General features: G+C 43.9%; 1 protein-coding gene across 1 annotated transcript in view; it reads right to left on the bottom strand.

Moving 5' to 3' along the window:
* LOC115091250 (netrin-4-like) overlaps positions 1-12,163 on the bottom strand; it is an 87,916-nt gene that overhangs the window by 73,677 nt on the left and 2,076 nt on the right. Inside the window, 1 exon segment of the mRNA XM_029601373.1 lies at positions 742-1,283. Coding sequence (XP_029457233.1) covers positions 742-1,283 — 542 coding nt within the window.

Genomic DNA, 12,163 nt, shown 5'->3' with positions numbered 1-12,163 from the left:
CCCTCCTTTGAGCCCTACTATGTTAGTTGCCTTGATGGCATCTTCTGGCAACAGATTCCATAGCTTGATTGTACACTGAATGAACAAATATGATTTGTTTTAAATCTGCTGCTTGCTAATTTCATGGAGTGTCCCCTATTTACCCATTCACCTCACTCATAGTTTTATACATTTCAGTCATTTCCTCCAAGCTAAAGAGATCTAATCTATTTAGCTTTTCTCCATAAGGGAGCTTTTCCCTTCCCCTTTATCATCTTTGTCACCCTTCTTTCTACCTTTTCTATGTCCATTGTATCTTTTTTGAGATGGGGTGATCAGAACTGCACACAGTACTCAAGGTGTGGTCACATCATGGATCTATACAAAGGCACTCTATTTGCCTTTTTGACTGCCACTGCACACTGAACTGAAGATTTCAAGGTATTGTCCATGAGGATTCTGAGCTCTATTCACTGGGTGGAGACTACTCCCAACACTGAATCCAGCATTGTGAACCTGTAGTTAGGATTATTTTTCCCTACCTGCATTACTTTGCACTTGTCATATTGAACTGCATCTGCCACTTAAATGCCCAGTCTCCTAGTTTCACAAGGTCCTTCTGCAATTCCTCACAATCTTCTGCTGTTTTAAGGAATTGCAGAAGGACCTTATGAGTCTAGGAGACTGGGTTTCTAAATGGCAGATGCAGTTTAATCTAGACAAGTCACTCATTTATGCTTTGCTCTGAGATTCATCCCTTACCTCTCCCCTTGTGCAGGGCCATGCCTTTGAGTACCTAGATGTACACATTGAGCCTTCATCCATGAGATCATCTTGTACTCCAAACGTGGCCGTACAGTTAGTAGCAAAATACTTATAGGGCCTCCAGGTGTGTCCGTGATCTTGGGACCTCTCCAGCACCATAGCAGCTGGGCGAGGGGACCTAAACACCACAATGACGTGCGTCAAATAGAATTCTGTGCCAAAGTCCAGTCTGACCTCTTCTCTGTGGATCCCTTGTGCAGACTGCCACCAGGAGGCAGGGTTCAGGAAGAAGTCATCTGTCATGTCAGAAGGTAAATGAGCATTATCTGGTTGGTTGGCATTGCACTTGGTGCATTTAGGAAATCCACACTCTGTGGGGCTGGAAGAAGGAGAGGTCTGCTCTGAGTAGAAACAGTAAAGCTCTGAGTTGTTTTGCCCACATGTTGTAAGAGTGCTCGGGGTCCTGCCTGCTGCTAGATTTCCCACTGGAGGGTTGCAGGAATGACCATTGCAGCGTAAATTATGCATTTTCACTGGATCTGCAAAACACAGGACAAGGAAAACAGCAGGTTTTGTAAGGCAGTTAACATAACATAGTAGATATCAGCAGATACAGACCATTTCACCGTACCTATTTGTCCAGCTGCCCCTGGCTACACTATACTAGTTCTAGTTATAACCCTTATTTTTATCATCAACCTCTGTGCTAAAGACATGTCTTAGATGTCAGCCATGGAAATTTGACCACCTGCAGGAGATTGCTACTAGTACTTATCCTCCCATTAGCTAAGAAGCAACGTCTACTCATCTTGCTGCCAGGATAGGCAAACTACAACCTTCCCAATTGATTCTAAGAACATACCAGTCCTCCTCCTGCTCTATGCTGGTCAAATTTACAACCTTTTCCAGGGACATTGATGCATACCTACAGAGCCGTAGCATGCCTATGGCCAATATGGCCACAGCCATAGGCACCGCTACCAAAAGGCGCCAAGGAGAGCAGTGCAGCCAGTGGGTCTTCAGCAAAAGAAAAAGCAGTGCGGTCCCACTGGCAAGGCTGCCGATTCTGGTGGGGCTGCGCTGCTTCAGAAGAGGAGGAGGCACGTGCCCTGCCAGAAGTAGTCCAATGCCAGGTGGACGGAAGTCGTTTCCTTGGTCATGGGTGTTGAAGAAGAAGGCTATTGCTGCCTGCTAAGTCAATGAGGATGGGACTGAGAGAAAGCATGTGTGCTTGTGTGTGGGAAAGTGAGAGAGAGCATGTGTGCATATATGTGGGAGAATGAGAGAGGATGTGTGCTTGTGTGTAGGACAGTGAGAACATGTGTGTGGGAGAGTGAGACACAGCATGTGTGTGTATGAGAGGGAGCATGTGTGTGCACAACTACCCCAGTTACTCTCTGCCTGCTAATCCTTGACAATTTCGGGGCATCTGGAAATCAAAAGTTCTAAGATATGGATAACAAGTAATTTTTTAAAAATCCTTATTTTAATTGTTGGGTGTTATTTAATGTGTCTGTTTTGAAATATTTTATTGATGTTTGGAAGATTTTTATATGAATGTTATTCTATTCATTAATTGTATTGAATTATTCTTTTTATTGGTATGGTTTTACTAATTTTGTTTGATGAGGAATGGTAATGTTTCTGTTTTTTACATTGTTGCAGTGCATACAGAATTTGGTATGTTGCAGTTTCCAGATCAGTTTTTGTCTGTACATTTCTATTTATACTGTATGGTCTCTTTATTATGTATTTGAAGGTCTATCTGTGTTTTGCATGTGTAACTGAAGGGAGTTATTCTTTTAGTGTGTAGTTTCTATGTAGGGATCTATAGCAGCTTGGCTTTTTCTGTTTTCATGTTGTAATATTTATAGTATTAACTTGGTATTTCCTTCCCTCTGCAGGCATATGGGCTCTGCCCCCAGATCTCCCCTGCCTATCTCTTCTGTCTTCAGCCATTCCCAGGCTCCTCTCTCTCTTTTCTGCTGCGGACAGGATGGGTTCCACCCATGGCCTTGCTGGTACAAATCTTAGACTGCAAGCAGGATGGGCTCTGCTCATGGCCTGTCAAGTCTCTTCTCTTCTTGTCCACAAGCTAGATAGGATCCACTAGTGGAACAGCTAGTCGTCTTCTCCTGACCATGAGCAGGATGGGCTCCACTCACGGTCTGCAGAGTCTCTTCTCCTTTTGGCTATGAATGGGATGGGCTCCATTTTGTGGCCCGCCAAATACCTGCTCCTCGCGGCCGCAAGCGGGATGGGCTCTGCTTGTGGCCCATTGAGTACTGGCTCCGCTCGCGACCCCATATGACTGCTTTTTGCCGCCCCTAATGGTTGGTGCCCTAGGCGCAAATGCCTAGTTCACCCAGTGGACGTGCTGTTCCTGACTGGATGATATCCTAGTTTTCTCAAAATCATTGTCAGAGCACTGTCATCATGTGAAACAGGTCCTCCAGAGATTCTGTGAACACCGCAATTTATCCATGATTACTCCTCCTTAGCGGCCCCACTCACAGCCTTAACTAAGAAAGGTTCAAATGCCAAGAACTGGACCACAGCTGTTATCCAAGCTTTCGAGCATCTCAAAGAAGAGAGTTTACCCTTGATCCGTGCCTACACCATCCAGATCCATCCAAGCCATTCATCCTGGAGACAGATGAGTCTACTCTCGAGGTAGGCGCTGTCCTCCTACAACATAACCATAATGGTACACTCGTGACCTACTCCTACTTGTCAAAGAAATTCTCTCCGGCAAAGAAGAATTATACCATTGGAGATTGTGAGCTACTAGCGGTCAAGCTAGCCTTGGAAGAACGGCGACACCTGCTGGAAGGAGCCAAACACCCAGTAACTATCTATACGGATAACTAGAAACTAGAGCATCTAGTGCAAGTGCAGAAACTGAACCCTTAGCAAGCCAGCTGGCAGCTGTCTTTTCAATCAGTTTGACTTTGAACTGTGGTACCGTCCCACTGAGAAGAAACAATGAGCTGATGCCCTCTCACAATCTTTTGATACTGAGGGACATAGCTGGGAACTTTTAATTTCAAGATGTTCTGAAATTGTTGTGGGTTAGTAGATGGGGTGGGGAAGTGGGTTTGTTACACACACACACAGGCTCTCTCTCCCACCTAAACCTAACTCTTTTCTCTACCCACTTAAGTAATTGGTATACTCCTTTAGTAGAGACTTAGTAGAGCTCTCTACAACAGGATTTTTACCAAAGGGACAATCAACTGGATGTCATCAACATATAAATACCTGATGAAACCAAATTACCAAATCAGTTGTCCCAAGGATATAAAATATGTTAAATAAGAGGAGAGATAGGGAGGAACCCCCAAACAGACACTTAACACTGATTTTCACCCTGAAAGTTCTTCCAGTGAGAAACAATTTAATTTATCTGATAACAACCATCAAACAGACTCAACTGTCCCCACCTGTCCAGGAAGATGTTATGGTCAACCAAATCAAAAGCAGTTGAGAGATCTAACAAAATTAAAAGCATTGACTCTTCTTGATCCTATCTATAAAAGCACTCCACCCATCATTGCTACCAGAGCTAGCTCCGTGCTGCAGCCTAAGCAAAATCCTAATGGACTATAACCAAAACCATCCATGGCCTCCGGGAAATTGATCACATAACACTGGACTGAATTGGTGGCCCAGCATTATGGCAGGAGAGGAGACAGTTAAATTATATTAAACTTCTGAAGCGCTGGAACTAAGTACTTTCTCTTTAGAGCCTTCCAGGCTATGCGTGCACTTCATTTGGAAAGAAAAATCTTTCCATCTGAGAAGTGTTTCTCCTGTTACGTGACCGAATAGAGAATCACGGCAACACTGAGGCCTTGATTCCCTGAGGCTTTTCCTCCCTTTTCTGTGCCTGTGAGAAAGACCTCGATGAATCAAGCTCTCTTTGTCCAGTCTGGACACTTTGACGTCACATCACCATTTTCAAAGCTGTCCTTCCTCAAAGAAAGGCGGAGATCCACCTCCACTTCCACCACAGCCTATGCTGTAGGGAAAAATACCTTTTTCGTTTTTAAGTCAGTGATCACTGCAAAGTACACTGCTGGGAACACCAAAGGGATGACAAATCTTAGAAGAGTCAACTCAATACCGATCTTGATGAATTGATTGTAATCAGCGAATACAAATATAGCACAATAAACATGCTTGTACTTCTGACCTACTCTCCTTTGTTAATCACGACTGATTTGTGTTAATGCTAAGGGCTGTTGAGAATACAAAGATACGTACAAAGCAATGCAGCAACACACACACACACATATATGCACACACTAAGAGTCAGATAAGGGGGTTTCCTCATTTTGTTTCTATGGGAAAATTGCTTCCTACATCAGGTTCAGGCAGGGCCAGCTTAACTATTAAACAAACTAGGTGGTCACCTAGGATGACAGCTTCTGGGGGGAGCGCACTGAAGAGCGGCTGTAGTTACAGAAAAATATTGAGGTTTTGGTATGGCAGGTTTGCTATATAGGTTCTACGTGACATTTTTGCAAGGATTTGTGTCTGATAATGGATGGCATCTTTGTCACTAAGGTGACTTTTTTTTTGTTTTGTTTGTGAGTAGTCGGGGGAAAATATCCTAGTTAAACTCAGCCAGCCATGTCAGAGAGTACCTTTAGCCAATGTGATATGGATTTCTTTTAATTTACACAGTTAAGTATTTCTTGAATTTTATTTGCAGTCTACCCCCAAAAATCAGATGAATGCAATGCGGCTGCACTATTGAATATACCTTCAAAGTTAGCCGGATAAGTGTGACCCGCTAACTTTGCTATCCAGATACTGACTGAATATGTAACACCCCCCCCCCCCCCCATGTCAATTATGTGGCTTTTTTACAGGATTGTTCTGGTAGTGAGGTGATCATGAGTGTCATAAATAATTATCAGAATCTCAGGGGGCAGCCTAAGGTCCTGAAAATTAATTTGGGGGTGGGTGTGGTACAGGGCTGTAGGGCATGTAAGACCATTGCAACAGCCCTGGATTCAGGATTGCCAACTGTCAGAAAATAAAAAGCAAACAAAAAATGGCATGTCCGTAAAAATAATTTCCCATCAGTAAAAATGTTGTGAGTGACAGGGCCAGTGTCTCTAATGCCACAGGCTCATGCTCTGTGGCAAGTCAGGGGCAGCACCTTGTTGCTTAAGGTGGGGGTGACACTTGGCACAATAAGTCCAACTGTACACAAAATAGTAATGGTAAGATGGATGTCTTCAAAAAAGAAGGCTGTCAGTAGAAAAATATTTTCATGGGCTGGCCACCCTAATCTGGTCCTACGTAGCTTGGCAGCTGGGTAGATAGAAAAGTCTATAGGCCCAACCCTTCGGGCTCACCTTTGAGACAGAGAAACCTGTGAGTGACACACTAGGACACAACAGGATAAACCCAGAGTCATGACCAAGTATTTGCCCTGGAAAATGAGCTTTGCCTGTTTCACCATCCCCATCATGTGGTCAGCCTATTTGCTTAGGCGCTCAGTGACTGGGAACATGATTGTATTCATTTATTTATCGAGTTTTATATACCGTCGTTCGGTTTTGCCATCACAACAGTTTACAAAAGATTCGAAGTTTAACAGCGTGTTCAAAATGATGCATTTTTTTCTTGCTTATGGTTTCCCTGATCAGGGACCAAGAGGTGATTTATCACAAAGGGTCTAGGTTTTCTTAGCAAAAAAAAAAAATCCTCATTAAATTATCTCAACAGATAAGCTCTCCCCCCCATCCAATAGACAAAGAATAGGAGAAAAGCCTTAGTAAATCAAGCCCTATTTTCTACGAGTACTGTACTACAGTCTTGCAAGCTCTCATCACTACAGTGGGCACAACCCCAGGACTTTGATGAAAACCAACATAAGAGAATGAAAGACCGATTCAATGGGCAGTACCGTCATGTGACCATTTACTAAAAGCATTTTATCCACCGTCGGAATATCACAGGCAAGGAAGCTCCCCGACGACATCGGAATACATCAAGACCAATGCTGAGGTCCACAAGAGGACAAAATAAAGACTGGCAGAGCAATAAGTTATCTGAAGATGCCGTCCAAGGAAATATTCCATCCATAAGTCACCAGGCCCTCCTGAAGAGTCAGTATTATGGATCGCTGTTTGGAGAGAGATGCAGGACTGCAGCATTAGGAAGCTTCCGATCTCATTATTGATAGAGTTTAATGGGTCATAGAGATGTGAATCGTGTCCTCGATCGTCTTAACGATCGATTTCGGCTGGGAGGGGGAGGGAATCGTATTGTTGCCGTTTGGGTGTGTAAACTATCGTGAAAATCGTTAAAATCGTGAGCCGGCACACTAAAACCCCCTAAAACCCACCCCCGACCCTTTAAATTAAATCCCCCACCCTCCCGAACCCCCCCCCCCCCCATGCTTTAAATTACCTGGGGATCCAGCGGTGGTCCAGAACGGCGGCGGTCCGGAACAGCCCCCTCAATTGAATCCTGTTGTCTTCAGCCGGCACCATTTTGCAAAATGGCCACCGCAAAATGGCGGCGGCCATAGACCAAAACGATTCGACGCAGGAGGTCGTTCCGGACCCCCGCTGGACTTTTGGCAAGTCTTGTGGGGGTCAGGAGGCCCCCCCAAGCTGGCCAAAAGTTCCTGGGAGTCCAGCGGGGTTCAGGAAGCGATTTCTTGCCACGAATCGTTTTCCGTACGGAAAATGGCACCGGCAGGAGATCGACTGCAGGAGGTCGTTCAGCAGCGGTAACCCCCGCTGAACGACCTCCTGCAGTCGATCTCCTGCCGGCGGCATTTCCATACGGAAAACGATTTGCGGCAAGAAATCGCTTCCTGAACCCCGCTGGACTCCCAGGAACTTTTGGCCAGCTTGGGGGGGCCTCCTGACCCCCACAAGACTTGCCAAAAGTCCAGCGGGGGTCCGGAATGACCTCCTGCGTCGAATTGTTTTGGTCTATGGCCGCCGCCATTTTGCAAAATGGCGCCGGCTGAAGACAACAGGATTCAATTGAGGGGGCCGTTCCGGACCGCCGCCGTTCTGGACCACCGCTGGATCCCCAGGTAATTTAAAGCATTTGGGGGGGGGTTCGGGAGGGTGGGGGATTTAATTTTAAGGGTCAGGGTGGGTTTTAGGGGGTTTTAGTGTGCCGGTTTTCCTGCCCTCCCCCTTCCCCCTGATTTTTTAACGATAAATCGGGGGAATTGGTATTGTATCGTGGCCCTAACGATTTTTGATGATTTAAAATATATCGGACGATATTTTAAATCGTCAAAAAACGATTCACATCCCTAATGGGTCACTTAGCTAGAAAACTGTTGCTGGTAGGGGGAAAAGGAAACAGATTTTGACTCATGTAAGATGGAGGGAGGGGGCAGTGCTGCAGCCTAGTTTTTCAGTCCCTATGCATTTGATGCTGGGTTTGTAGGTGCCACTATGTGGCTGCTTGAGCTTCCTGCCCCCTGTGCCCAGGGAGGGGTAATTTGTGTTGGGTTTGGTAACCCCAATCATTTTGAAAAAGTTGGCTTCTGTGGGATACACGATTGCCTCTGACCCAAAAGATCACTAGACCCAGTATTTTTTTTTTATTAATTTAAATTTTTTAAAATTTATATTTCACCTTTTGTGACTGCTCAGCCTCTTCAAAGCAGATTACATTCAGGTACTGCAGGTAATTTCCCTGTCCCAGAGGGCTTATTATTTAAATATTATTTATTTAACAACAGTATTCATCATGGATTACAAATCACATAACATTTTTATGTACAGATTATACATCACAGTTTAAAACAACTGAACTAAAATACCTAAAAATGTCACTCCCCAAATACTTGTACTAGTCTGATTACAAAATTTTAGATAATTTTGTTCAAGATCAATAAACTCTATTTGTTATCCATTGGTAGCCAATAGGTTTTATTTACTAAGCATTTTTCTCGTAGACACAGAATGAGAGGGAAGCTTTAGTAATGTAGGGTCCTATGCTTGTACCTGAAGCAACAGAGGTTACAAGGAACGGCTTCCAAGGGGGCTCAGCCTAGTGCTCTAATCACTCAGCTACTCCTCTGCTCCACTAGAAATCTGGCTATATAAACTGGAGTTTGAAAATTAAGGGATGTTCCCTGTGCACAATTCATAGTTTAAAGAATAAGAAATACAAACAGCAGTTTTAGAACTGAAATATTGCCAAGTTTGGGAGGGGTTTTTTTTTCCATGCCAAAAGGACATCTCAATGTACTTACCTAGAGAAGGCACATTTGGGCTGTTTGTAGGTCAGCTGCTTTGGTAAGCTTTCTCCTTTTAAATTAAGATACACTTTTCTACACATTTGAGGTTTTGATAATCAAAAGGCAAAATATTACTTAGAAGGCACTTCTGAGAGGGTTTGCTACTTATTTACCTTACAAATCTCCTATAGCTGACAAGGTTTGTTTTATTAGGTTTTTTTCCCTCTAATTTTACAAGACTAGACTTTTAGCACTCTACTTTTCACTTTCTTTCTCTCCCTCTTTCACCCCACCTCTCTCCCCTCTATTCTGGAATCTCTCTCTTTGCCCCAACCCCACCCCCCACCATCTACCACCCATCGCTCTCTCTCCCTCTCACATTTCTACAGTGCCATCATATGCTAGTGCAAGCATTTAGAGTGGAGGAGCAGCCTAGTGCTTAGAGCAGTGAGCTGAGACCAGGGAAGCCAGGGTTCCAGTCCTGCTCCTCCCACTGACTGCTCCTTGTTATCTTGGGCAAGTTACTTCACCTTCCATTGTCTCAGGTATAAAACTTGGGTCATTTATTAAGGCTTTCCTCCCATTCTGTGTCTATGTGGGGAAAATACCTAGTTAATCAGGCCTCTAAATTGTAGGGATGTGCATTTGTTTTGCGATGAAATAGAAAATAGAGATGATATTTCCTATTTTGTCATGGTTCGGGGGCGACGAAACGATAAGAAAACCCACGAAATTTCATGGGTTTTTTTTTTTTTTTTTATCGTTTTTGGGGAGGGGAGAAAGGGCACATTAAAAAAAACCAAACCCTAAACCCAACCCTTCAAATTAATTAATTGCAACCCCCCAACCCTCCTGACCCCCCAAGACTTGCCCAACCTCCCCCCCCCAAGACTTACCAAAAGCTCCTGGTGGTCCAGTGGGATCCCGAGAGCAATCTCCCCCTCTCGGGCCGTCGGCTGCCACTAATCAAAATGGCGCCGATGGCCCTTTGCCCTTAGCATGTGACAGGGCTATCGGCGCCATTTTGATTAGTGGAAGCCGACGGCCCGAGAGGGGAAGATTGCTCCTGGGACCCCGCTGGACCACCAGGGACTTTCGGTAAGTCTTGGTGGTAGGGGGGGGGGGGGGGTTGAGGTTTGGTTTTTTTTTTAATCTGAAGGGTTGGGGTGGGTTTTGGGCATTGTTTCAGGGGGGCAGATGAAATAAAATCGCCCTGAACCGCAGGAAAATGAAATTTCCCACAGAGGGCCAATAACGAAGGCTGAACCAAAAGGTTCGGCAGAATCACATCTCTACTAAATTCTAAGTTTTCATAGGCAAATGTAACTCACCTTGAGCTTGGGTTTGAAAAGGTGAGTAATTAAATCCAAATTCACTTCCTGTGAGGAGAACTCAGAGCTGTAGCCAGGCAATGTGGTGCCTATGGCCAAGTGAAAAACTGCGCCCTCACCCATTACACAACACATGATACCACGAGTTGGGAGACTGTTCAATGTTTGTACAGCAATGCACATGGCCAGTGCAAGGGGATTAGATACCCTAAGAAAAAAAAACTTTACAGCCTTGCATCCCCCACACCATCACACCCGCCTCACACACAATTAAAATGTATGCATTTATAATAAAAGATTTTACATGAAAAAGAATATCAAAGCAGAGTCTTCAGAGGTAAAAATATCACAATATGTATATTATATTTACATGCACTGCTGAGGTGCCAACCAGAAAATCCTGCAAAAAAAAAAAAAGAGAGAGATACTTGGAACCTATATGGTATTAGGCCTACTGTAATGCATCTTGGGCATGGGCATGACCTTCAGAGAACCTCGAGAAAAATATTTCTATATAAAAACAGAACTAACTACCAGCACTCAAACAACAACAACAACAACAACAACCCTTCCTATGAAAGTTAATACTACAAATATTACACCAGGCCTAAAATAGTAATAAACCCCCTATTAGGAAAACAAAACAAGCCAAGCTGCTATAGATTGATACATAGTAACTACACAATAATGGAATAATTCACTTCAGTCACACATGCAAAACACAGATAGACCTCCAAATACATAATAAAGAGGCCATACAGTATAAATAGAAATGTACATCAAAAACTGATCTGGAAACTGCAACAAGCCAAATTCTGTATGTACTGCAACAATGTAAAAAACAGAAACATTATCATTCCTCATCAAACAAAATTAGTAAAACCATACTAATAAAATGAATAATTCAAAACAATTAATAAATAGAATAACTCAAAACAATTAATAAATAGAATAACTTTCATATAAAAATCTTCCAAACATCACTAAAATATTTCAAAACAGACACATCAAATAACATCCAACAATTAAAATAAGGATTTTTAAAAATTTCCCCGTTATCCATACCTTGGAACTTTTAATTTCTAGATGCCCTGAAATTGTCAAGAATTAGCAGGCAGAGAGTAACTGGGGTAGATGTGTACCCACATGCTTTCTCTCTCAATCACGTCCTCCTTGTCTTAGCAGGCAGCAGTAGTCTCCTTCAGCCTCTGTGGCCAAGGGAACAACTTCTGGCCACGGCATATTTGACTACTTCCGGTAGGACGCGCTCTTCCTCCTCCTGCTCAGCAGCGCAGCCCCGCCAAAATCAACAAAGTGGTAAGCGCGGCCTTAGTAAGTGGAAAAGGAGCACAGTCCCGCTGGGGGCCGTACTGCTTTCTCGTTTGCTGAGGACCCGCCAGCACTCCTTGGCACAGAGCTGCGGTAGTGGCGCCTTTTAGTAGCAACGCCTATTGCCGTGGGCATATTGGCCATAGGCACTCTACAACTCTGGGAGAGCTTATTAAGAATGAGGGACTAAAAGAGGAGGCAGCTCCTGAATATTGTGAGATGTCCAAGAGTCTTTCCATACAATGAGGAGTCTCCCATCCAAGGGTGATCTAAAAGTCACAGCAGAATCTACTCAGTAGTGATTCAGTTCTGTGAATTTCTTCAAAAGCATTCATACCAGTGAGGGCTAATATTGTGATTGGTTTTGTTGTGAAATGTTACAAGTTCCAAAAAAAGACTAGGCTGTGGCGGTCAACAACTTGGGATTGGGCGTTTCAGTGTAAAAGAAGCAAATAGCTGCCTGGAAGCTGCTGTAGGGCAGATAATATATGTGGGCAGTGGTGAGTTCCTGCAAGGTCACCAATCT

The sequence above is a fragment of the Rhinatrema bivittatum genome, chromosome 4, assembly GCF_901001135.1.
Source record: "Rhinatrema bivittatum chromosome 4, aRhiBiv1.1, whole genome shotgun sequence".
In the NCBI taxonomy this organism is placed as follows: Eukaryota; Metazoa; Chordata; class Amphibia; order Gymnophiona; family Rhinatrematidae; genus Rhinatrema; species Rhinatrema bivittatum.
The sequence above is the reverse complement of the archived record's forward strand: the minus strand, read 5'-3'. Positions and strand labels throughout refer to the sequence as shown.